General features: G+C 41.4%; 1 protein-coding gene across 1 annotated transcript; it reads right to left on the minus strand.

The window, feature by feature from the left end:
• Window positions 1-802: 802 nt before the first annotated feature.
• Clca1 (chloride channel accessory 1) lies at window positions 803-26569 on the minus strand. The gene is made up of 14 exons (XM_028876796.2): window positions 26385-26569; window positions 21292-21432; window positions 20968-21115; window positions 18648-18753; window positions 15196-15376; window positions 13027-13245; window positions 12011-12238; window positions 10316-10490; window positions 8380-8486; window positions 6324-6539; window positions 5563-5824; window positions 4206-4376; window positions 2304-2537; window positions 803-1329 (listed from the first exon to the last, which is right to left on the minus strand). The coding sequence occupies exons 1-14, from the start codon at window positions 26547-26549 to the stop codon at window positions 941-943; spliced, it is 2742 nt and encodes a 913-aa protein (XP_028732629.1). The 5' UTR covers window positions 26550-26569; the 3' UTR covers window positions 803-940.
• Between the last annotated feature and the right edge of the window lie 901 nt (window positions 26570-27470).

Below are 27470 nucleotides of genomic sequence, written 5' to 3' on the forward strand. Positions count from 1 at the left end.
CTGAGTACTGCTAAATAAGCTCCTGCTTATAAGGTGGTGTGGTGGTTTGAATAAGAATGGCCCCCAGAGTCTTGCATATTTGAATGCTTGGTCCCTTATTGGTAGAATTGTTTTGAGAAGGATTAGGTGTGGCCTTACTGGGAAGAGGTGTTTCACTGGGGGTGGGCTTTGAAGTTTCAAACCCCCCACCAGGCCCAGTCCCCACCTCTGCTTCCAACTTGAGACTAAGATGGAAACTCTCAGCTACTGCTCCAGTGCCATGTCTGCTGTCCTGTGGCCACGTCCCCATCAAGACAATACTATTAACTGACTGACACTGTAAGCCAGCCCCAATTAAATGCTTTCTTTTGTAAGTTGCTTTGGTCATGGTGTCTCTTCACAGCAACAGAAAACTAAGACAGCTGTTAATAAAATATTTGTAAAAAATGATGGAATATATTTTTATTTCTCTATCACTTGGCCTGAATCTACCTCCCCTTTCTTGTTTCCTACCTCTGTGGCTTTCAGCATCACTGACTTGCAGTTTCAGGAACATAGTGTACATTTCTACACCATGAAACCACAAGAGTACCATTTCTTCCTACAGTGCGCGCCCTCACTTCCATACATGTACCATCTTTACTCAGATCTTAGTAGTTAGTAGATTAACTAACTGCAATTGAATGCTATTTTTACTTGGCAAAGTTCCTTTAAATAAAAAATCAAGTTGTACCAATAAAAATCTATTGGTACAAGCAACATTTGGTTCTTCCGAAGATTCACAATTACCATTCAAAGATTGAGCAATGATTAAACCTTAGAATTTGGGCAGATGATTTTTAATACACATGGACCCAGATCTTGAGCTTCCCATATCACTATATTGCCCCCTACAGGAAGTCTAAAATACATTTTAGAAAAGTCTACAATGAAAGGAATGATTTATTTATCTCCTGAAATTTCAGTGCAAGCCTAGCGTCACCTGCATTTCCCCTAGCCACTTCCACATTATTTTTAACACATGGATTCCAGGAATGGTGCTGTTGATACTAATATCAGGGCAAGGAGGAGTTGTGTCTTCAGATGCGGGTGGCTCTTCAGTGGGGATGAACAGAGATACCCGCACAATGTTAGATATTTCTGATTTCAGATTGGATTTATCCACAGCCTGGATCGCAATGAAGATATCTGTGCCATTTCTAAAACTACTGTCTTCCAGCTCAAACTGAAAGATTTCCTCAGAGTTGGCCTCCTTGGGGATGAGATCAGTAGTGTTCACTTGGACTGAGGTATTGAAATTGTCTCTGAGATCAACAATACTTGTGCTTATTCGGATGATGTACTTGGAAGCTAAAATACAAAGAGAGAAAGAGAGAGAGAAAGAATGAGGGGGGATGGGACTTGTAATTCTCAAATCTTGAGCTTTAAAAGTCTGTTAGGGATTACATCATTATCTCATGAAGTTGCCATGGATAGACGGAACCAGTAAACATATTTACAAGGGTTTCTGCCTACTGTGTGTACTTGTTACTCTTAACAAAGTGGTGACTATAAAGTTATTCTGTGATTACATGCTCTTTAGAGTATGGGTTTTGGCTGAGGAAGAAGGCTGTTCACAGCCTGTTACTTCATTGTTTGGACAGGGGTTTTTGGTGCTAGTGTTCCTTGAACACTAATATGCTCAGAGAAGGGTAAAAAGCAGATTCCAGTTCATTAGGTGAGGCTGTTGCCCACACATTTCATAAATACATGCTAGAAACAGAGAGACTTAGGCTCCATCCCAGACCTAATTTCTACATTGATACTTTGAGAGTCAAAGTCTAGAGGACTGGGAGATTTCCTAAACACTACAAAACCTCATTTGTCATCCATTAAAAAAAATTAACAAAGCCGGGCGGTGGTGGCGCACGCCTTTAATCCCAGCACTTGGGAGGCAGAGCCAGGCGGATCTCTGTGAGTTCGAGGCCAGCCTGGGCTACCAAGTGAGTCCCAGGAAAGGCACAAAGCTACACAGAGAAACCCTGTCTCGAAAAACCAAAAAAAAAAAAAAAAAAAAAAAAAAAAAAAAAAAAAAAAAAAAAAATTAACAAAACCCAAAACAAAACAAAAAACAAAATCCCAAAGTTTTCTTTTCTGAGATAAAATATCTTCTTCCTTAGGTAGGTCAGCTTCCTGTACTTTTAAAATCTTTACTTTTAATTTCAGAAGCCATCCAAGATTCCTTGCCTCTGTCTCCTCCTCCCTTCAACACAGCTGCCAACCTCGGCTCTGCATCCACTTGGTTGGTCAGCTCCTCTTTAGGGCCTGTACCACATTCACCTTACCTTTCCCATGGTCATAATCATCCCCAGGAGCCGTCCAAGTCAGATTCACGAGGTTGTGCCCCTGGATGCTGGCCTTCAGGTCGGTGATTTGGCAAGGTGGAAAGAGGTCAGGAATGGGAGCCGAGGGGACATTAGAGGCTGTGAATGATCCCCCCGAAGATGTCCTGCTGAAGCACAGTTGTTTGTCTTGAACATTATTAGTTTCATTATGTGGAGGATTGAATTTTATTTCACCTGTGTTAAAAAATTATTCAAAATATGAAGAGTAACACCACGGGAAGGCTAGTGTTCCTGTTTCTTACTGGGTCTTTCTTTCCTCTCTCCTTTATCCTTTATCCTTCTCTCCTTCCACCAACAAACTCCACTTTAAAGTTTGGTGACAAGACACCAAATCGGGTTGCATAAGAAGAAAATGAGCAAAGGGAGGTCCACATTTCTTTACCTAACAGGTGTTTCCTGATTATAATAGGAAAAAACTAAGTTTTCTAACATTTGCCCTAGAAATATATTCCCTCTCTCATTTAATTAAAAACCATTTATTTAGTCAGTTATTTGTGTAAGAGAGGGGCATGTGGGGGTTAGAGGTCAAACTGCAGGGCTGGGTTCTTTCCTCCCACATGTGGATCCCGGGAATGAACTCCAAGTACTAGACTTGGCAGCCAGTGCTCCTATCCACCGGGCTGTCTCACTGGCCTCTCATTGTCCTGTCTTCTATAACGTCTGTTTAAATACTATCTCCGTTTAAACATGGCATTGCCTCAAGAAGTCGCTTATCACTTTGATAATGTTGTGAGTGCCATAGTCTCTCTCATTTATTTCCTACTTAATCTCCTTGGCCTTGGAGAATTTCCTTGATTGTTAATTTAGGCTATTTTTTACATTCTCCATATTTGTGTTTTATCTTTCTTACTTGATTACAATTTTTCATTGAAATAATTTATGTTAAGGGTTCCAAAACTTTATGCTTTTAAAAGAATCCCAATGTTCTCTCTTTTTATTTTGAGACAGTACCTTACATGTAGCCCCGGTTGGTTTCAAACTCAATGATCTTCTGGCCTCCATTTCTAGAGTGCTAACATTGCAGATATATGCCACCCACATTCAGCCCAATTGTCTCAATCAATACCCGGGGATTTATTCATGTAGGAATTACATAATTTGCTTTACATTCTTATATAAAATTAATTCTATACCTCAAAACTGCTATGGTTTGTGAAGTCAATTAATCTCTAAGAACTCATCTTCAGTAAAGGTATTCCATCCAGAATATGGAATTATTCAGAATTTACTTTTTCATAAATTCCACTTATTTAAAACTCTTTTTGTTGTTGGTTTTAATTTGTAAGGCAAATCCTAGACTCTTTTGCTCTTAGTACACTCTGATCTTGAGCAGGTGTTTTAAACCCAGAGTGGTGTGAATGGTCTTATTTATTAAAGATTTGTTTCTCCTATTTGACTACCTGTGGGCTCAGGGGCTTCCCTCTAAGAGTCTATTTTACGGTGGAAGAAAGTAAAGCACATAGAGATATTATATTTTATTTTGTAGATGCTGTGATTTGGAACCAAAGTGGTAAAAAGCTATGATCTGCCTAATTGGTTATCAAATGGGGGAGGGAGGATTTTGCCCTCTTACAGGTCAATGGAAGATGACTAGGGACATTTTTGAATGTAGTAACTTGGGGGTGAGGCTGTTACTGGTATCTAGTAGATTGATTAATTCCAGTGATGCAGCAGAATCCTTCAAGATGTAAGAGTGTACTCAACACAAAGGATCACCCAGCCCCAAACACCAATAAGAGAGGTGAGACTCAGAAATCAATAGTCATCTTGCATTATTTTTCCTTACAGGCTTAATGATTCTTCTAGACCTAAGTCTTTCAGTCAAGTCTCCAGATCACTTACCATCTTCAATCCAACCATCTATGTACATGGCTCCATTCTTCTGAGGTAACACTCTCTGCTTGTCTGCAGTAACTCCTCCCAGAGCCCATATTTTTATGCTGTATCTACCATTTGTATCAAAAGCTGTAAAAAACCTTGAGTAGACACCATCATTCTTGGTAGCATCAGCACCTTGACAAGGAGATGGAGGCATTCATGAATACCATAAAGGATACTTGACACCTGTATTTTCTTTTCTTTTCTTTTTTTTTTTTTTTTTTTTTTTTGGTTTTTTCGAGACAGGGTTTCTCTGTGTAGCTTTGCGCCTTTCCTGGAGCTCACTTGGTAGCCCAGGCTGGCCTCGAACTCACAGAGATCCACCTGGCTCTGCCTCCCGAGTGCTGGGATTAAAGGCGTGCGCCACCAACGCCCAGCTGACACCTGTATTTTCAATCCATATGTGGGTTAACATTTTGCAAACAGAGAAATTGAGCATTACTTACAAGGGACTATGACGCTTGATTATGTATAGAATGAGGCCTTACACTTCTCTACACTGTGTGTGCACATGTATATATACTTATGTATATATACTTAAATCTTCTCACCCTGAACTGTCATTTTGTACCTCTCTGTCATGACTGATAGCTTGAACTATCAACTCACTAATTATCTGTCAAGTCAAATCAGATTGCTGTATGTACATGATTGGAGAAGAAAAATAATTTCTCCCAGGGGATGTTTGAGCAGTGAATTCATTTACAAAATTCATTCTAATAAAGATACTCCTGACATAGTAAACAGACATCTTCTAAAAAAGAAATACAGAATTGTATTTCTTCCTTATAGATTTCTTAAATGCAAGGAAAATGGGCAGAGTTTCTCACTTAGGGATTGAACCTAACCTAAAGTTCACATGGATATATGAATCATCTAGATCTGTGCTGGAATTCATCTCAGTTGTTAAAATGTGACAGTATTTCTTCACCAGTAATAGAGGGATAGTAACACCTAAAAAGTATGCGGTGAACATAAAAATGAAGATATTTATGTTTATATGTGCATACATATTGAGGAGGCAATGGACTTGACAAAAAATGGCTGTTATTACCTTTCCTTAGTTTGGAAGGCAGACAGTTCTGTGCAATCTCCAATCCTATTGAATTCAAACCGTCAACGTACTTTGGCTTTGTAGAGGCTAAGACTGGACCCCTCCTCAGGTTGCCCAATGTTTTCAAACATGTATGAGGATGCTGTGAGCTCTTTAGCCAGCCCCTAGCTCCAGGTTCCCTACTCCATGTTCTTACCAGACCATGCCCATTAACTATTCCATAGTGGTGTCTTAGAAGAACTAATTTCCAGTTTCTTCGATGGTTACCTGCTCCATTATCCAGTAATTCCAGGGTCTCTGTTTTTCCATTCACAGATTCAATCAAGGCTGTGACACTGGCCCTGAGAATGGGTGAGGCTCCTTGGCGAATAGTTGCATACACTCTTACAGGGCTGGGGAACTTTTCTGTGTTCTTATTCACTATTGGGGTCACTGTAATTGGAGGCAGTGTCGCACTTGCTGCACGGGAGGTGACAGTCAGAGTGAGAGTTTGTGAGCTCGCTTGCAGGCTGTATTTCCAAGAGCCAACCTGACCAAAACAGATGCAGATATTCCCAGTGAGTAACAAAGACTTACAACAAATGCCTATGTGATCACAGTGTGTTGTGAGCACATCTAAAAAGATGTGGGTGTCCTTGGGACTCTGTCAGTCAAGGCAAACTTGAATGTGTTTGGACTAACTACACGGCTCCCACTGTCAAGACAAAGCTAGATAGGGATAATGAGGCCCAAAAGCTGTGTCCTCACTGATCACTACCTGGAGTTTTCAAGGCATGGGTTTCTGAAGGATAGAAAATAATTTTCATAATCCCAGAGCATCGAGGATCATTTGTCATCCTGACTGCTATGAAGTTCAATTGTTTCCCTTTTATTTGGGGACATAAAATTACCCACTTCCTCTCTCTTGACTTAAGTGGCAGACTGACCAAGAGTTTTCATCTGAAGTCAACACTCAACCCTCTTAAAAAAAATCTACAGTCATTTGTAAAAAAATTTTTGTCTAGTCTGCAAGGAAGCTGACACCATACCTTGGCAGTGCCTGGGACTTGGAAGTAGGCCATCTTGGTGGCTGTGTCTATGACAAAACCACCTTGTTTAGTTCCACTGGGATCCCAGAGAAGAATCTGAGGAGCCTGTGTTGTCCAGGTGACAAGAAATAACGTGTCCTTCCCCACTGTGCTGTCCACGATCACTGAGCCGTTCATCCACTGGTTCTTGTCGAGGTTCACTCCCCTGCTCTCCAGCTGTTGAGAAGACAAACGCTTTACTTCCTGGACAATCCAGCCTACAGCTCACAGTCTCAGCACCAGGTCCTGACCACCAGGAGCCAATGAAAAGGCTCCTGCATGTGTTCTTGAGTCCTTTGCTCAGTATTTAGGGTCATTTAGGATTCAGTTATCCATTATTATTCCAGTTTCAAGTTTCCATGGTATTTCTTTCTCCACCAAAAGACCACCTCCTTCTAAGGATTTATGAATCCCAAACTTCATACTCTCTGTTTCTCCTAGACATCATCACTTTTTCTCTGCTTGTCTGAGTCTTACTGTTCCTCCAGAATTTGGTACAAATGTTGCCTTCTTTATGAAGCTTTCACTGATGTCTGTCTCTTAGGACACAGGAGTCACCCTTTCCTATGAGCTCCGATGCAGTTTTCTCCCTGGCTATCCTTTGGTGCCCATCATGTTCTGCTTTACGAGTGTAAGCATCCCATCTCTTACTACACTGAACCCAAGGGGGACTGGCTGTACTCATTTCTTACCCATGGATAGATGATATAAATTAAAACGACAAATTACGGAGTTTAGCATCATGGCAGTCCTTATGAAGGTGTCTGAAATAAATTGGCGAACCAGGCGATTGCTGTTTGGCCTAGAATGGGGTTGTTGCAGAGAAGGGACTGGAGTGGGAAAAGGGTAACAATGCTTCTGTAGAAAGTGTGATTTTGAGAATTGTCTCTTCTGTAGTAATTCATTATCTCTAAATTGACACCCACTAGAAGAGGTAATGGCCAGGGAGCCAGGCTTTCTGGTCCTATGGGTAGATAGCGAGTGAGTCTGGATGTACAGGACTCTTGTTCTCATGGTAGGCTAGGAAACAAATCCAGCTTACCTTTCCATTTCCCTCCCTGTTAGTTTCTTAAATTAAAAAAAAATCATAGATGTGACTAGAAGTTTCTAAGCTGCTGAATTCCTTTTCTGGGGCACATCCCTTTCTTTGCAAAAGACGGCCTTTGAGTTTATTTTTAAGTTTCCTGCAGGAAACCAACACAGGAGCCATTGCTGTCTCCCTAGGTTGGAAACACAGGACGTCAGCTGGCCCCAAATCCTTTTGTTTTGAATCTCTCATCCAGGCTTTAATGTGCCACTGTTTCTTCGTGTTTACTCAAACTTGGATTGTGAATGTTTGGATTCACACTGGACTGGTTGTTTATTCTCTCTAGGTGAAAATTCCACATGCGGTTTCTGCAGTTACTCTAATAGAGCACTTTGAAATCCATTTGTCCTTCTCAGAAACAGTCCCAAGATATTTGAAAGATACTTTGAGCTTCTCAGCATTTTAGAACCAGACAAGCCCAGAGAAGCTTTCTGTTCCAGACTCAGAGGTAAGGTTCTTCACTCAAAGTCAGTAAATGGAAGACCCGGGATGAAGATTTAGGAGTCTGAACGGACTACACAGGGTTTCTGTAGTGCAAAGTGCTGCTCCTTCGCTACAGGAAAATCATGGCAAATCATAGGAACTCGAGCAATGGAAAAATAGGGCAAATCATGTCTGAACCCTTGTCCTAGAAAATGTATAGATGATCTGTTCTGAAGACAACACAAGCCAATCCTATTATGATCAGTACTTGTTAGCAAATGCTTATGAACAATTATTGGGCACTTTATATAAGTCATTTCATTTTCTTACAAAATAAGTCAGTGCCAACTGCCTCATTTAAACAAGGAAGGTTGCATTTGGAGAATAATGTTTGACCTAATGCTGAAGACTCTGACTTTCAATTAATACACAAAGGAGTGTAGAACTGGAAGCATCTAGTCTGTGAGCATAAGTAGACATGGGAAACCAAACAGTAAGAATTCCAACCTGGATGGAGCGCTGAGAGACAGCTCCATTTCCTGATGAAAGGGCTGCGAAAGCATCAACAAGACCATTGTTCTGAGCTTGATCAGAAGCATATGTCTGCAAACCTCCTAAAATGCAATTATGGTATCAGAAGTTATTTCCCAGGAGGCAAGTATTTACAACATTTTAGCCACAGCTAAAATAGCAGGATAGATAATACCAATCAATGTCAAATATATGTGCATATTAACTCAGAAGTTGATATTGATATCTATATCTATATCTACATCTATCTATATCTATATCTATCTATCTATCTATCTATCTATCTATCTATCTATCTATCTACCTATCTCTCTATATATGAGACATAGTCTCATATATATATTAGCTTCAAGCTCACTATTTATCTAAGAATGACCTTTACTCTAGCTTCTCTTACCTCTTCCTCTCAACCACTGGAATTATAGGTTTATACCACCATGCCCCACTGATACTGACTTTTCAATCCTAGTAATGAATAGTTTCAGAAACACCTGTCATGATGTTGCTTCAATTATCTGCACAAATCTCCAAGAGTATCTACATTTTAAAGGTCATGTGCTTCCACATGACAGAGTCCACTCTGATTGGCTTCCTATTATTTAAATGCAATTCTAACAAACTGGGTTTTAAACTTGTATGTCAAATCAAAAAAGATGCATGTGTGACAATACATTAGGAAATAATAGTGAGCAAAGGATCTGTTACAGAAAATTGGGACGTGTAGTGAAAGAAAGATTAATATACTAGGCCTGGAAGCTTGGGTATGGAGAATAAGTATAACTAAGGAAGAGGATAGGAAGTCTCTCCTATTTTTTATATTTATGTATTTGTGTGCGCATGTGTCCCTGCATGTGTGAAGGTCAGAAGATGGCTTGTAGCAGTTGGCTTTCTCTTTACACAGCATGGGTTCCAGGGACTAAACTCAGGTTGTGAGCTTGGCAGCAAGCATCTTTGCCCATGGAGCCATCTTGGGTAGTCACTTTTAAACTATTAATAGCATCCAAAGTCAGGGACAGTGTTTTATAGTGCTTCTGATGTCCCTCCTGTGTCCTTTTCCAGTTGAGTGAAAGTTTGCCTTGCTCCAAGGGTTGGCTGCTAGTGGCCAATGGTTACCTCATTCTCCAGAGGATTGCTTTACACCAGGACCATCCTACACAGAAAAAGGATTTTTAGGTCTGATCTGCTCTAACAATAAATGCACATTGACTGGTTGATGCAGCAATGCAAAGGGGAGTCCTCCTGTCTCTTGTGTTTCTAGTCTAGAGGCCTCTTGACTAGAGTGAGATCAGAGTGTAGATCTGCTTCCATCCTTTGCTATTTCCAGCTCTGTCTGCCCTCCATTTCTTTTCTTTTGAGAACTCTTCTTCTATAATCACATGTATCAAATTCTCCATCTCAGGCCCTGCTTCTAGACAACATGGGCAGATATATTAGGCTCCAACAGTAATAATTTATATTTCTAATACTATCCCTAAATAAAAGAAAATGATCACCCTTTCTGCTGAAGAAGCCAGGGCCAGATGACACCTGTCTGTGACATACTGCTCTTTTGTGGAGAAACTGCCTGTGCACTGCATGACTGAACTAGCCTTATGCTTTGTTCACCAGGCTCTTCCTCTCTCCCCTCCTTCTTCTTCCTGGCTTTCTCAGGTAGTTAAATACTTATAAGGTATCCGGGAAGGGCTTCCAAGTTGTCGCTAGGGTGTAGCACAGTTAGACTTTCTGCAGTTTGGCCTGGAGCCAAGACCATAGTGAGAATGGGTGGTCAGTTCTAATGGTCATTTGGGAGAAGCATAGCTCTTGGCTGAGATTACCCATCTCTCCTTATCTCACTTTCCCTGACTCCTCAGGTCACGGGAGTTCGGGGATCATTGGTAGAAACAGTGGTGGGTCTCTGCAGATCTTCCCTCACCTGTCATTTTGGAAAGCTGCTCAAGCTCTTTAGCAGCAGACGGTCCCAGAGCTACTGTATGGATGATGGCCCCACTCTTCTTCACCATGTCAAAGCAGGTGCTGATGGTGCTGTCCTCCCCATCAGTGAGCAGCACAATTTCAGAGCCATCAGTTGGATATTTCTTCTTAATCACCTTTAAGACACGATCAAGAGTGGGAATCAGTCTTGGGGTGGGCAGGGTGTTTGTGGAAACTGCATCTACGTGGGCAAGAAGGAGCAATTGCAGAGGGAACAAGTGCATGTTGGGAATGTTGGGGGAGCATCTGTCCACAGTGACACTGCTGTAGCAATTCAACATCATGGAACTCAACAGTGACTGTTTCCTGTTAGCCTGCCCAGAAGGGATGCTGGGCAATGCAGGGTGGTCCAAAAGACAGGTGGTTCTGGGAAAGGGCATAGGGCTTTTGAGTTTCCTTCATTTGGTCTCTTCCCAAGAAGCTTCGAGAGGTTCCAAGATGCCTTCAGAAAGCATAAGGAATGAGTTGAGGGACAGTGGACCCAGAAGAGATTGTAGCTTTAGACAAGATCGACTACATGCTGGTGTCATAGATTCTGACTGGACAGTGTTACCCAGATCACAGAAGTAGTTACCTTTTAATACTTCTTCTGATTAAAGCGACACTTTGTCCCACCCCACCCTCAACACACACAGCTTTTGTTGTTTGATTTTTGAAACAGGGTCTCATGTAGCCTACCCAGGTGTCAAGCTCTCTATATAGACAAAGATGACCTTGACCTTTGACCCTCCCACTCCCAATCTCCAAAGTGCTTCCTATAGTTGTATACCTAGATATACTTTTAATAGGGTATAGACGACAGTCCATCTCCCAATTCTAAATAAGATTATGAGGGAAAGAAAATTAAATAAAGGCACATGTGATCTATTCAAGAAGACCAGATTCTACACACCACTGAAATGATGGAAAGAGACCAAAACACAGGGCAAACAGTCAAGATCAAGTTCTGCAGCCCCCATTATCTGGATGATGAATTCAGAATGAGATTGTGTGGCCAGAAGGCTGGAGGGGAAGGTGCAGGCACAGGGGACTTGTCCCCACTGTATTCTCTATTTGTGCTGACAGGAGGCCACTACACAAGGCCACCTTGATGATATATGAAGGGCTGAGACTGTAGACATGGGAAAGAGCCAGTGCCTAGGGATCTCAGAGCTGTGGTCATAACCTTAATCTGACCAAAGTGCTTCTGGTACTAGGAAGTAAGATCTATGGCCCAGTTTGAATCTCTTTGTCTAATTTCTCATGACTGTGTTCTGTGGAGTAGGTTGGAGTTTCCATGTTTCCCACAGGGGGACAATGGTAACTGAGTTGAACCATCAGGTAAGAACAGGTGATTCTGCCATAGCATCCAAGAATGTGTAACCCAGTGGAGCTGATGGAGGAGGCTCATGAGACATACGGCAGACATGCACATAGAAAAGCTGAATGCCTAGGTGCAGAAAAAGACAGAGGCATGAAGAAGTGAATTAGTGATAACTCTGGAAGCCAGTATCTTTGTACCCCTCGATCACTGCTTTGTCCTTGGCCACAGAACTCAGTTTGACACCAGCCATGTATGGAAACACTGGACATAAAAATTTCATAGGAGCAAAAATCACAAACAGTTGTGAACTATTACAGAAGGAACACGCCTTACTGTAAATGCTGTTTGAAGCCCAGAGCATATGGACGTCCCTCCTGAGGATATTGTGGGTAAGCTTTTTGCCAGCAGGTCTCTGTCAGTAGCACTGTTGATCTGCGTGAGTTCCCTTTGTACGTAGGCAGCACTGTCAAAGGTCACCATGCCGACCCAGGACCCCTGCTCCACGGTCTGCAGCAGGAAAAGCTTGCTTGCCTGGTTCATTCGGTTAAGACGGTCATCGCTCTGCAAAGGCAAGCGAATAAAAAGGTTCAAGTTGACCCTTAGATGAACAGACCAACAACAGACCGGGCTAAAGGGTATTTGGAAGTGACTGCCCCACGTGAGTGTGTAAGCAAGCTGGATGGCCTGTTTTCCATTTGTACCTACTGTCCACTTTGGGTAAAATTTTAGAATTTTTGCATAAATAGCAAAAGACAAAAAGCTATATTAGGCAATCATTGGAATACAATGCATTAGTAATAGGTCTAAATAAGGCTTATATGGAACTCTAGACCTATGTGTGTTAACAAAATATGAACAATATTAAGCTTATTAATCAGATCTTTGCTTATAGGTTGACATTAATTTAATTTGACAGAAGATACAGTTGATACTGGGTCTGTGGAATGAGGCAATGTGAGCTCTCTCTCTCTCTCTCTCTCTCTCTCTCTCTCTCTCTCTCTCTCTCTCTGTGTGTGTGTGTGTGTGTGTGTGTGTGTGTGTGTGCTTCTCACCACCTGGAGCTCACTGATCACAGGTCCACAGGCATTTGTCTGTTTCTACCTACCCGGTGCTGGGATCCTAAGGGAGTTGGGGCCTTGAACTCATGTCCTTGTGCTTTCAAGGCAAGCACTTCATCAGCTGAGCTCTAGTTCCAGTCCAAGATGAGCATTTTTGACGACAAAGCTATTGCTGGGTTTGGACCCTCCCGTTGTGTTTATTTTCCAAGTCCAAATTGCAGGCCAGATTGTATCATACATGTACATACACCTATGATCCACATCCCCAAAATGAAGGCTCAGTGAACGTACCGTCATGCTCCCAGACTTATCAAGAACTAAACACAGAACTCTCTGTCCAATCTGCAGCAATGAGAATGTGGGCGTGGGCGGCTGAGTTGTCATGGGAGTGGCTTGTTGAAAGTCCTCAGACTCCTGGATGACTTCCCAAGTGCTGCGGAGGTTGCATCGTTGGTTTTGGGCATTTGGAGCTTCCTTATTGTGGTTTTTTTCTGTACAGAACTCAACCACCTAAAATTGCCAATATAATGATGCATATAACAGTCATATACTTGTCAAAATAACTAACAAAATAACCCCCTTATGTCTCCACCCTCAGGCTCCTCTGCTAGCTTATAACCATGGCTTTGTGTCACAATGGTACATGGCACTTCTGGGAAAATCACTCTGAAGTCAGGTTTCCATCCATGTCTTCAGCCTCGTTGGATCTCAGTGAACAACCTAACTGCTCTAAGGTGGTTTCCTTTACTCTTCAGATTTTCTACCCAAGACATCATCCTTCACATCACACTCTTCAGTATTCCTCTCTGTCCAATCTTATCTCTCCATCTTCAGACTACCAGACTCTATTTCATTACTTCTGAACCCCATTAATCAACATGCTGCATTCAACCTTGAACACGCATCATTCCAGCTCTCTCTAAAATCTACCTGGAAATCTTTTTTCTCGAACTCCACATCTTCATAATGACCTTATCACTTTCCTCTGGTGCTTCCTCACCCTCTTCACACATTTCCATACTCAACGTCAGCACTACGAACCCTGCCACCCAGTTCAAGAAACCAGGAAGTTTCTGCTCTCCTCCCTCAACAAAACAACCAAGAACTAGACATTTCTTCCTACTTATAGTTCATAATCCACCCCCCACCTTGATTCAGTGAAATCTCCATCATCCGCGTCCTCACAGTCCTCCCTTCACACTGTGAACATGACTAATCTGGCTTTCCACCTTGCTATTTCTCCAATTTCTTCACCCCACAGTGGTTGAGAACTCTTTCCTTTTACTCTGTTAAGACTAGAAGTTTCTAGCCGGGCGGTGGTGGCGCACGCCTTTAATCCCAGCACTCGGGAGGCAGAGCCAGGCGGATCTCTGTGAGTTCAAGGCCAGCCTGGGCTACCAAGTGAGTTCCAGGAAAGGCGCAAAGCTACACAGAGAAACCCTGTCTCGAAAAAACCAAAAAAAAAAAAAAAAAAAAAAGAAAGAAAAAAAAAAAGACTAGAAGTTTCTAAGACTTTTATATTTAAATTGTATGTGGTGTCCTATGTGTGTTGTGTGTACCGATATGTGTGTGGGTGCACATGCAAATGTGTTCACGTGGGTCACGTGGAGGCCTGAGGTCAATGTTAGGTGTCTTTCCTCAGTCACCTTCCACACTCAGTTTTTTGAGACAGGATTTCCCCGTGAATCTGAAATCCATCTATTTGGTGACATTGGCAGGCATTGACCTTCAGCAATCTACCTATCTCCATCTCTCCGTGCTGGCACCCTTGATTTCCATAGGTTCTGAAGATCTGAACTCAGGTCTCTGCACTTGATCAGCAGACAATTTTCCAGCTGAGCTGTGTCTCTGTAGCCCTATAAGACCCTTTGTGTGGTTCATGATTGCTCACACCCTACAAGCCTTGCAGCTTCTCACAGCAAACAGCAGTCACAAGGGTCGATTTTCCCTTCACTCCTCTCCTTCCTTCTGGCTGTGGAGTCCACGTCTTTAGTTTCTTCTGCTCTATCCTGTAGGTCTTCAGGCTTCCCAAGCTTCTTCGCCCCTATCCCTTTGCTCCCGATTCTTTACCAGGGAGATCCTTCCCCATTACTGCTTTATAACCCTGCCTTCGTTCACTCCCCAGATGTTTTCCTCATCTTCTAGCCTCCTAGAGAATGTCCATCCATTCAGTCCTCCATGATCTTAGAGTGCAATGGACATTCGGGCTATAAACCCAACAGACAAGGTCACATTAATTTTTCTTCCTCAAGAATTGGCCCTGGGGGACACTCAGTAAGAATTCTACAGTTTGCTTTCTGCAACCAAGATTATCCCAAAGAGAACCAACTGCTGATTTCCCCCTTAAAGCTGCTAGTATCTCTAAAACTGGATCCTCCCCTGAAGCACTTGGGCAAAACCAAAACCAAACTGACCTCACTAAACTCATGCAAGCACCAGGGAAAAGAATAAGGCACTTACAGAGTCAATAGTTTGATCATACATTATGGACGCCTTCTCATTTTGTTGCTTATCTGGTATGAACACACAATCTTTTTTATACAGTCCTGTTACTGGGTCCGTTTTGCACTTTCCTTTATCGACACAACTGCCTCCCTGGCACCAGCGAACTACATTTTTCCCGGAAATAGCTGCTGAACATCTGAAAAGAGATTAAGATTAAATGCTTAGGCAGTGGGTCCATAACTCACCTGAAATTTGTATGATTTTTTTTCATTGAACCAAGAAATTACATATCTTCATATAACAAAAGCACTAAGTTTATACCAGTCATTTATGTGGCTAGAAAGTATCAGAGGGGCTTCATAATTAGTACCATAATAGCCCAGTTAGGATCAAAGTCCTCAGGCTCCTCCAATCCAGTCTCCTCATTCTAGAAAATTGAGAGTCTGCTTAGCTTCCCCGCAGGACTTGCTGATATCTTCCCTGTGTTTACCTACTTGTCCTGATTCTTTATTCCAAACAGTTTTTGTACAGTGACTGTATGTTCATTGATAATTAATTTTTTATATTATATGTTTATGGAGTTTGTTATAAATGGAATACTTACCGCCATGCTTCATTTTTAAATTACAGATTTGAGTATATAAATAATAAAAGTGTAAAAGAATATTTGAGAACTCATAAAAACTATAAAGAGAAGGGAAAAACATGTTTCACCATCAGAAATAAATGACTACTGACTTGTTGGAAGATTTTATGTATGTCAGCATAACAGTGCTTTGTTTTCTGATTAAAAAAATTATTGGGCTGGCATATTTAAAATCATAATATATAGATATGTAGTGTATTCTTGCACAATGTGGTTTTAATTATTTATATCTTTTGACATTATATGAACTCACCCTAACTTACTAAATTTACTTTTTCTGTTAACTTTTAAATACCCAAAATAAAACGTGTGTAAACATCAAATTTCACATAAAATTTTGAGCATATTCTAAAAATCTCTTGATAAGGCTTGTCTATCATTTACTTAAAATGTTTTTTTAAACATGAAATTAGTTGCTCGAGAAACAGGAAAAAAATGAGAGCTCTTGTAATTGTCATCTTCTGGGGAAGTTGCTTTGACTTCTGACTCTGAACTCCATGCCTGGGAGCTGTCAACTACATGAGATAACCTGCAAAGCAGAGATGACCTCATCTCTGTCTAACGTGAATCTCTCAATTTCTAGTAAGTATGATCATTTTGTATGTTTATTAGTTATTTTTATTTCTTATTTTATGAATCAGATATTCTTTGTATATTCTTCTATTAGTGGTTCATTTATTTTCAATTTTCTTTGTCTTTGTTTTTAGTTTTTTTCCCTTCCTCTCAAAGACTCTTGTATCCCAGCCTTGCCTCAGACTGGCTCCGTAGTTGACAATGGCTTTGACCTCTCACCCTGCTGCTTCCACCTCCAGCATGCTGTGGTTACAGGTGTCTGCCATCACAACTGGCTTTGAAGGTGCCACGGTGAGTCCTATGATGCTAAAAGCTTGACTTGTTTTGTTTTTGTGAGCATATGTTGTTTTCTGTTTTCCCTTTTACTCTATTTAGTTAATGTAAAACAAAATTCTTAATTTATGGGTAGTCATATTTTTTCCCTTTTTCTTTTAATTATGCCTTTCTCTAGTTTTGTTTTTGAGACAGGGCTTTGCTATGTAGCCCAGGCTAGCCTTGACTTCACATCCTTTTGCCTCAGCCTCCTGAGTGCTGAAATTATAAACATGCCACTGCAATCATCTATTATTTTAATTCTTAAATGCACAGAAAAACTTTCACTACATAGAGATCTGAACACATAGCAAGATTTTCACTGCATGTAGATTTGATATTAATATTTATTAATTCGAGATGTATTAATACTAATAATTTACATGCTTAGACCTCAGTATATAGATATGTATAATTTGCATTGTGTTTTTTTATTTGACAAGTTTATCCAATTGTACGAGATTCTATTATTTTTCCCATAGTTAAAATTTTTCTTTATATCTTAAGAAATCTCATCTCTCCTCATAGATCTTATTCAAATTCTGTTAAATTCCTGTGTGTAAATTATTGTCAATATACAATTTTTTATTTAATTCAGTTTTGAAATATCTTTAACAATTGACAAGTAAAAGTCCATTTTATTATGACCCTTTTCCAGAAATAATCTTGCTGAATGAATGCTGGCGTCTTTGAATAAGATACAAATTCATTTTTTTACTAAATTACATAGAATTCATAAACCAACTTTTGTTGACTTTATACACTTCATGGATTGAAATCCTCCCTGCATTTGTTTTCTTTTAAGCTTTTCAAAATCATTTTGTAGTTTTCTCCAGGTTTATCTTTACCATTTCTTACTGAGTTTTCCATTGAATTGCTATTTTCAGTGGAGTATTTTCCACTGTATTTTGGGATGAGTTATTGCTAACATATGGAAAGCACGTGGAACGACCCTTTTGTATCATGTCCCTCTGTTGACTTCCCTTGACAATCTGAACTTCATTTTACTACCTTGGGTTTTCTAGGTCCCATATTCATTTGTGCAAGCGCCATCCCCCCCCCCAACCTTGTGTACTGCCTCAGTTTTGTGTGCCATTGAATTGGATACAACTTCCTGAAGAAATTGAGACAACTGTGATCATAGAGGCTACCCTTGTCTTCTTGCTGAGGCTGTCCCTACCATTTCTCTATTAAATATGGTATGGTCTGTTGGATTGCATACTCTATAATATATGAGAAGAGTAACTTCTGGACAGCTATCATGTTTTGATTACTTCTGGGCCTGCAATACCTTAAAAGTTTGTTTGGAAGACAAGGGACAATGAATATTATTAATATGTTTAGATAAAGGTTTATTTTATTTGATTTTTCAAGACAGGGTTTTTCTGTATAACAGCCTTAGCTGTCCTGGAAATCATTTTGTAGACCAGAATGGCCTCTGTCTCCCGAATACTGGGATTAAAGGGTGACCCACATGCTTGACTTGACAATTTTTTTTTAAAGAGGGCATGGCAGTCATGTAGGCTGATGTGCTCAGTAGCTGTGGAAGGGTGAATAAGTTGATAGATATTTCTAGATCTCAAAAAGCGATGTGCACAAATCAGCCTTGCTCTTAAGGGAGGACGCAGTAGCTAATGGTGTGGAAGCTTAGAAAGGAGAAGTAGGACAAACAGACCATGGTGCCCACTGGCTGAGATTTGAATAGTCAAACCGACCTGTGGTCATGACAGCACAGTGACTCTGGATATGGTCTGTGTGACAGAGATCACAAGCAGAGGCACCTGGCAGGCTGCACACCGCCACGATTCACAAAGTAGGAACTCAGTTAGCAGGACCACTTGATATAAGACAGAAAACTGGTATTTTAAAAGTAACTCAAGGAAAAATTGGTTGCACTGTAAAATTATTTGGTAAAGCGAAGTCAAAATGTACACACCTTACTGCTTCTGTTCTTCCTTTGGAGATGTAGAATTTCTCCTCATTGTTGTATTCATCAAACACTCCCCACTGGAAATGAGCCCACTCATGGACAAAGGCCTTCTCTGTGAGAAAAAAAGTCAAACAGCTGAAGATAAAAAATGTGGTAAAATAACCTCACACTAGAAAATAATTCTTCTAAATGCTTGTTTTGCTTGGCTTTATTCTTTATTTCTAAATAAAAAATTGGGAGCTTGCATGCATTCCTTATCATGACCTAATACGACAAGTATGCAGTTATGTAGAATACACACATTTATTTTGGCTTGTTGTGTGTTCATGGGGTGATGATTGAGAGCGGGAGGTTATCTACACTGGTCAGGCAGCTGCCTCATCACGCAGTATGTGGTCTTGTGGAGGACATGCAGGAGAAGAGAGGAAATGCCTTGAAGTACAAGAGTTAAGTCCTTAGCACCGTGTGCGAGTGATTAACAACGCCAGCTTTTTCCTGCTGTTCACCTCTGTGCTCTTTAGTCACAGTTCATTTCTGAGTATTTTGCTCTAGGCCACATCCTCCTCCTTTGACATCTGCTTTCTTTGGTTGGCACCCCTCACTGTCTCTGCAGTGGTAATGACCACTCTTCTCTCAAAACCAAGCTTCCACCTAGGCCGGGTGGCCAGTGCCTGTAACCCTAGCTGTTCAAGAGGCTGAAGCAGAAGGATCATTAGTTCAAGGCCAGCCTTGGCAATATTTTTGAGATTCTGTCTCCAACGCATTAAGAAAAAAAAATCAAGCCCTGATCTAGCCAACTGCCACCCTAACATGCTCAGAGAAGACCAGACACTCCTCTTTTGTAGTTTCAGCCTATCTCATTATGGCCCTTAGCATCTTATTCTGTCATCGCAGCTTATCTCCATGAAGACAGGCAATATTATTTCTCTCCTGTTGTATCTGGGCACATCATATCTAGAAATTATTTGGTGTCCATTAAGTATCTGTTATATTTGGATGACTGTTAGTGACTTATGTGCATCTTAATGTTTCTGAATTATAATTCCAGGTAGGCTGAGTTTGGAGAGCTAGGCAAGAGGGGCATGCTGAAGAACTCCAATCTAGGCTCTGCTTTCAAGTTCTAGAAAAGAAGTAACTGTTTGTCAAGGCAGCAGAAGATTTTGAGGGCAAAGGACTGGGGTCATGGTATATAAAGAATTTATCTAAAGGAATGGTGTGATATCCAGCTGTGGCGGTTAGTATGAACTCAGGACTGGAAAAGCATAGTTAGACCAATTAATTCAACACATACTTATTGGACCATAGGTCAGGAATCTTCTGTTCCGGTTATGGAAATGAAATGGAATAGTGTAAAACAAAGGTGCAAGGTTCAGACCCTTCTAATCAGTGTGGAATATATGGGGGGTGAGGCAGGCAGCACCATGGCTCGCCCGTTTCCTCTGCCTTGCCTAAGTTAAGAAAACCAACCTGGTTGTGAGGAGTCTAGTCTTTTTTAGATACGAGTTTTCCAACGCTAGTTATTCAACAACACTAGTTATTCAACAACTAGCCACATTTGTGTATATGCATAAAGCTCATGTATGTACTTGGAATATTTCCTTCAAAGATTGCTCTACATAGCTCATATTGACATAATATAGTGTATTTTATAAGGATTGAACTTTTTCTTTGTTTGGTCCTTTTGTTTAAGGGTCTCCCTGTGTAGTCAAGACTGACTCATACTCAGGATCCTTCTGCCTCAGCTGTCTTGGGGTAATTGGTGTGCAACACACACACACAGAGGTGGGGAGGGAGGGAGGAAGGGGGGGAGAGAGACTTTTGGGAGATGACAGTAGGACGATTCTGTCTGCTATCTAGAGAGTGGTACCCCATGCAGCACTACCTGAAAGCTTGTTAAAAAATTGGAGTGTGAACCTCTCCTGAATCCTACAGAATCAAGAATCAAATTCTGCTGAATAGGGAACTCAAATCAGAGCCTGAGCGCACTATCGTCATCTGGTGGCTATCTTATGAACTGCAGGAAGGAGATTTTGTTCAGTCGAGTGAAGCTCATAGATCCACAAAAGTCTAATGCTTCATGCCATGTCACTGAAATAACCTGCCACTATAGTAAAATGTCACACATATGCAAGTTCACAAACTGATGTTATGTTATAGCTCAGAAATACATGGCTCTGACTCCTTGTTTTAAATGAAAAGGCATGCTTCACTGGCTTTATTTCTGGTTTCCTTGTCACCTGTAGGCTTACTCCGAAAGGGAATACAGTAGTTAATACACAATTGCTGTGTTATGTTACTTGCTGAAATGCTTTAGCTGAGTCCATACCTTGTGGTCCATACTCTTTCAGCTTCTTTCCTGCTAAGAAGTTAGGGGTCAGGTGGATCCTGATTCCCTTTTCTCCGCATGCGCCTACATGCTCAGTGTGCGGCTGGTCTTCACCTACAGGGCTAGTTGGCGACACCAGGATATCAGCCTGAAAGAGAAGAAAAGATGATCACACCATTTCAGCAAACAAGTTGGCCTTACTCACAGGTGGGGGATTTTGGCACAATTCCATTTCATTTTATACTATTTTGCCTCAAATAAACAAATGAACAGAAACAAAAACTAAATTTCAAGAAAAAGATGTCAAAAAGAACTTGTTCTCACATTTTTGAAGGTTTCGAGTTTGGGCCTCTCATAATCAGGTTTTGTCTTCCAGTTTTCAGGAATCAAAATGGCAACATTTTTGAAATAAAATCGTTTCCCTGTAGCTTCAAACAGGTATGGGGAGGCCCGAGTCACCATGTCCTGGAGGAGAGAGAGCATACATAACATCACTGAAAACAGACTAAGTAACAAGTCATTTAAACATGCATCTGTATTTTCCTTTCAAAAGCCTAGCTGGGCAGGGACATGGCTTCCTTAATAACAGCGACCGATCTTCCTGAGTGTCAATCATACAACAGAACAACGCTGAGCAATATACTCTAGGGGCAGATGCTAATCCTGGCTCCACCTCTTCTTGAGGGACATTAGGCACTTTCCAATTCTAAGTTCTGATTTCACCACTTACAGCATGAGAAACGTTGTTGTGACTACTTCACAAATGACATCACATATTGACACTAATGTGGACATTATTTTAAGATGTGTTACATTCGTTTATGCTGTGGACTATTTGTTTAATGATACAAAGATGTGTTGCATTCTTTTATGTTGCATTTGTTTAATTCCATAAAGCTGTGTTACTTTGCCTGTCTGAAACACCTGATTGGTTTACTAAAGAACTGAACAGCCAAAAGCTAGGCAGGAGAGAGGAATAGGCGGAGCTGTTGAGCCAAGAATAAATAGGAAGAGAAATCTAGGGAAAAGAGTGAGGAGAGAGGAGGAGAAGGACGAAGGACAGGGAGAGGGAGAGGGAGATGCCAGGGGCACCGACTCAGCCATACAGCTAGCCATGGAGTAAGAAGGAAAGAAAGATATATAAAATAAATAAAGGTAAAAAGCCCAGAGGCAAAACATAGTTAAAGAGAAATGGGTTAATTTAAGTTAAAAAAAAAAAAAAGCTGGCTAGAAACAAGCCAAGCTAAGGCTGGGTATTCATAAGTAAGAATAAATCTTTGTGTATTTATTTGGGAGCTGGGTGGTGGGTCTCCAAAGAGTGAAAACAAAACAAAACAAAACAAAACAAAAAAACTACAGCACACACTAGGAAGAAGAATGTTTTCTTAACATTAATGCTTGTTCACTATCATCTAGAGCCCCCATTGCATTTGATCCCTCAACTATAAATAAAGCTTGGAGAAAGAAACTGAGAACTGGGGGTGTAATTCTCCGGCTCTCACACCACACAGCAGTGGAGACAATATGACATACCTAAGAATTTCATAACAGTTAGGCTAAATCTAATGTTAAATACTATGGCAGCATTCATTTGAGTGCAGTATTAAGAGTTAGATTTAAGGAAACAGCATCATTTAGTATTTGCAAACTGTGCATAGCTTTATTCATAGGAAAGAAGGAGCAGCAGTAGTATGCATCCCTGCAGACTCCCTGGGTGCACTATGACAAGATAGTAGAGAGAGTATATAAATGATGCCATAGAAAGAAGGTGTTGGGTCAGCTAGGACCGAGAACAGGCGTTGACAAGGAAAGAGGAGAACTCTGGTGTTCTGAGATGGGCAGGGGATGAGAGTCAGTGCACAGAGAGGAGATCAGAGGTGATGAGAGGAAGACTGGGAAGTGGACCTTGCCTTGTGCAATATGGATAAGCCAAGTCCAAGTCTGCAGAACGCAGACAGCAATGCTGTGTGAGTGGAGGCAGGAGGGTGAGAGGTGAGACCCTGGAGTCGGTGATTACAGACAGCAGGTTAAGAAATGTCTGCGTTACAGGGGAATGGGAGAAGAGGCGTGGGGTGTGTGTGTGTGTGTGTTTTAATGGGAACGGTTATAATTTGAGGATGTTAGTGGGACAGGATAATGCAAAAAGGAAAGAGGGCGCACTGCAGGAGCCAAGTCCTGGCTGGAGTGGCCTGAGGAGACTGTCCAGTTGGAGAGGATGTGGGAGGAAGACAGTCCATAGTGGGGAGGGGAGGCTGGGCTCGGCTAATGATGCAGAGCTGAGTCTTGTGCCTGCCCTTCTCAGTGGAAAAACTGGGGAAATGAATTTTTTTCTCCAAGCCTAACCCATTTCAAATAGCGGCAATAATGATTCCCTTTCTAAGTTAGAAAGCGTGCTTAGTGCTTTGCATTTCTATCCCCCAAAGCCCAGATTTTAATAAACACTGGGAGAATTTAACATGCTATCATTTTCCCAAATTAAAAAAAAAATAAAATCACCAAATGATTGGTGATTGGGTATAAACCTGACTGTGTTTGAGTACTTGACTATGATTCCACTGGTAAAATGTGACTATTTGATGCCTTCCAGAAGAAAGAGCAAGTGGCATGAAGTAAGTGCTCTTGTCTATATGCTTTCATAGAGGCATGTGTCACCTGTTCTGCATTCTGAGAGCATGACATCATGTCCACATAGACTTTAAACTCTAAATGAAGAAGGGTGTGGGACATTGTGTACTGGACGAGCCAGCATTCCCCAAGGACAAGCATAAAGCATTGATGGCAGCTGGATTCCCGGTACCTAACATAATGGAGTGCTTGGCAAATATTTGTCATATAAATGAATAAAAGAGACTAATTGACTGACTGAACAAATTATTATGATGAATGACAAACTGGTATATGAGCGCCAAGCCAGTCTCTGTGCATTGAAGAGACACTCCAAATACTCCCATTGTCATTTGTGTGTGTGTGTGTGTGTGTGTGTGTGTGTGTGTGTGTGTGAGAGAGAGAGAGAGAGAGAGAGAGAGAGAGAGAGAGAGAGAGAGAGAGAGAGAGAGAGAGAATAAATTTCATCTGTGGAATGTCCTCCTAAGGATTCTGCATGGACCAGTGGCAGTACTGACAGGAGCTGGAAGTGGTGGACGGAGTGGCTGTAGAACCCTACTCCACACACGGAAGTGGTGGACGGAGCAGCTGTAGAATCCCTATTCCACACACAGGTAGGAGATCCTTGAACACTGTCTTGCTGAAGCTGAGCTGAATTAGGGGATGTGTCCCAACAAGGGATCTGGGTAGAGAATCTCCCCTCAAAAAGATTATTGGAACAAAGGCTGAAGAAGAGTCAAGAAAGGCAGCTGCAGTCACGGGGGAGGACATGTTCCCTGAACTCTTCGGACCTGGGATATCCAAGAGTAGGAGCTGGCTCTTTCTGAGCAGGGACCCTCAGGACACCATCATACTTAACTGTTTTCATGTTGCCCAGAAGAAGGTAGTGAAATCCAACTTAGCTCACACAACTCAGTCACTCTTCATATTAGAAAGCCAATTTAATAACTGTGGTAAGACATGAATACTTTTCAGGAGGAAACTCACCAAAGAGAGTGAGGGCAAGCACCCTGAAGGCTCAAAGCTTCACGAAAGGCCCAGTTGCTGTTATTGGAGATAAGGTGCCAGTTTCTCCTAGCACAGCCCTGAAATATACTGGCCCGAGACAGCTGTGCGTCTCTTCTATTTTCTACCTTGTTTCTTTCTCTCAGTATTTTCTTCATTATTGCTGTGGTCATCAAAAGCTCACCCCAGGTTCCTGACAACTAATCAGTTTCAGGCATGAACTTGCTTGCACTGAAGATGGTCGGAAGGCCCTTAGGTTAGGCAGGATGGCTTCCTGGGAAGCGGTACCTCCCTCTATCCCCCACACCTGTTTGAGTTATACCCTGGCCAGGAATCCTGGCAGACAGATGGTTCTTCACCCACACTCCACTTTTCCAAGTTGGCTTTGTGAGGCATCCTTGGGCATCTCCTGGACTTTAGGAACCCTCCCTCAGAAGGGGTAAAAAGGTGCCTAATGGAAGAGGGGCTCAGGGGACCCTAACCTTCACTGCCCAGCTGTTGGCTAGGTATATTAACAGTCACTGCCTCCCGTTGTGCTCACTGGTGACCTTACCAGGGTCCCATGAATAGTTCGCATCCAAGTGTCACACAGACAGTCACTAAAAAAGGGCCCCTAAACAAAACTAGAGGTCATGACTCTAGGACAGGGACTGTGAGGGAAGCTGACGGGGATGGGAGAGAACAGAGGGTGGGAGTGGCTAGTCACAATGCATGATATAGATTATGAAATTGTCAAAGAAGAACATTAATTTTTAAATGCTAAAGAAGAAACTAAAGGTAACATACTGCCTAATAATGAAATGCATAAACAAATTAAACTAAAATATGAAAGAGAGTAACAAATACAAACATAAACAATTAAAAATACAATAAAGTAAAAGCACTGCTAAAACAAAACAGCAAACAAACCCGCAGGTAACTGGGAAGCAGCGCCAGGAACTACAGTTTATTAAGCTCCTACGGTGTCTTAGGTACCAGTGTGCATTTTCATACGCAACCCCCCAGGCTCTGTAAGCGAATGACTTATTAGCAACCCATTTTGCAGAGGATTCTCACCCATTCCACAGCACTGACCGTGGATGTGCTGTGGGCAGACCGAGGACTCCAGAATGATCTGTTGGAAAGTGTTTCCTCTTGTTTTTAGCTACCTGATGACAGTTTGGATGACTTTCCCAGCTTTTCCAGGACAAAGAGCTTCTGAATACCTTTCTTCCCTTTACAGAAGAGGTGCCAAGGTGTGCCCATGCCCACCCCAACCTGTGGCAGCTCTGAGCTGACCCCTTGCTTCCAGGTTGAAAATATGCAGCATCTCTGCCCATTGGAAGGGTTAAGTTAGAACTTGTGCCGCAGGCTCCTCTGTAGCATCACAGGTTAGTTACAAGTAGAATAAAAAGAGGGTATGCTATGTGCTGGTGGTAGCATCCTGCAGAGGAATTACCTGCTGTGCAGTTACCAATGTCTGCTAAATGCAGCTGAATTTGCCTTTGCATAGAACAAAACAATTTTCAGTGACAACCTACAGTCAGAAAATACAGATGTCATTTATTAAGTGCCAACAGCACATCTAACTTGGATTTATGTGCATTGCATTCACCTTGTTTCTCATGAAAATCATGGTGGGTAAAGAGTTACTGCTTTCCTTTTATAGATAAAGAATCTGAGATCCAGACATTAAAATATCTTGCCAAGTCAAGCAACTGGAGCCAAGACAATCATGTTCTCTTTACCACAATATTATGCTTATTGATGATTTAATTACTATTAGCTAAGAATTGACAAAGCATAGAAAAATGCCTCTTAGAACACACCTTGATCTGTTGAATGAGGGCTTCATCTTCTGGCACATTGTGGTCGATGGCAATGACGATGCCTTCATAGCCATTGTTGTTGAGCTGGATGAGGGAATTGCTCAGAACCCCTTCCAGAAGGTGGAGGATCAAGATGAAGACAGGACTCTTCAATGATCCCATCATGTAGATTTCCCTTTGGAAAGGACTGGTTGTACAAGTGTCTTTACTACTATATATATATGCACGAAGTAGAGACACAGTTTTCTCCTTATCAAAGGTGATTTATTGTAGGTCTTTAACCTCTTGACCCTAAATAGTTCTTTACCACATTTGTCTACAATGTAAGAGTAAGTATTGTTTAAAACCAAACTGTGTACTTTTGTTTCTATTTAAAGGGAATGTTGGGATTGCCTTAGGCTGTGCCAGATGCTTGAGCAAGGGTGGGGGAGCCTACATCCGGTTCCCAGAAGCATGCATGCCAGAAAAGCAGGTTGGCCATTGGAAGATATGTTTACTTACAAATATTTGTCTAGTCAGGGACACTGATCCACCCACCACCACCCTGGACCCCACCTTCCCAACTTGACTTTAGTGCATTTAAGTAGACTTTTGTTTCCTGTAAGGCATCTCTCCAATTCTTTCTCCTGGTGGACTTCACTTTTAATCTCAGCAATACTGGAATGACCTCAGCATCTCATGGCATGCTCCTTATACAATCTATATACACCAAAGCAGCAGTGAGTAGTTCAGATGTTACAAAATATTTTATACTAGAGAGAAAAGGTAAAACTTTGATTTTATTTTTCAAAACAAACTTCCACCAGTTCCTTTAGTACCCCATTGCTTCTCTTCCATACATCTCCTACCAGCCATTAAAGTTTAAACCAACAACATGAACTTATTTTGCTGAAATTAAATGTCACCTTGAAAAGCATAAATTATGGGGTATCAGCTAGATTCTTTCAAGCTCACCAAACTTCAGATGAAAATCCAAAGTGGCCCACCATATCCCTGACTTCAAATTACTGGGAAATAGCTTTTACCCAAACTTAATTTGGTCTTCAGATAGACAAAAGCATGAATTTTACCTTGTCTGTCCATTTT

Source organism: Peromyscus leucopus, chromosome 6 (genome assembly GCF_004664715.2).
Source record: "Peromyscus leucopus breed LL Stock chromosome 6, UCI_PerLeu_2.1, whole genome shotgun sequence".
Lineage (NCBI taxonomy): Eukaryota > Metazoa > Chordata > Mammalia > Rodentia > Cricetidae > Peromyscus > Peromyscus leucopus.

Excerpts from the sequence above, each read along its gene's own strand:
- Clca1 (XM_028876796.2), bottom strand. The coding sequence starts at position 26,549 with ATGATGGGATCATTGAAGAGTCCTGTCTTCATCTTGATCCTCCACCTT. Across the intron at positions 21,116-21,291 it reads AACTCGAAACCTTCAAAAAT|GCTGATATCCTGGTGTCGCC; the intron begins GTGAGAACAAGT and ends CTTCTCTTTCAG. Across the intron at positions 5,825-6,323 it reads AAGTCCCAGGCACTGCCAAG|GTTGGCTCTTGGAAATACAG; the intron begins GTATGGTGTCAG and ends TGTTTTGGTCAG.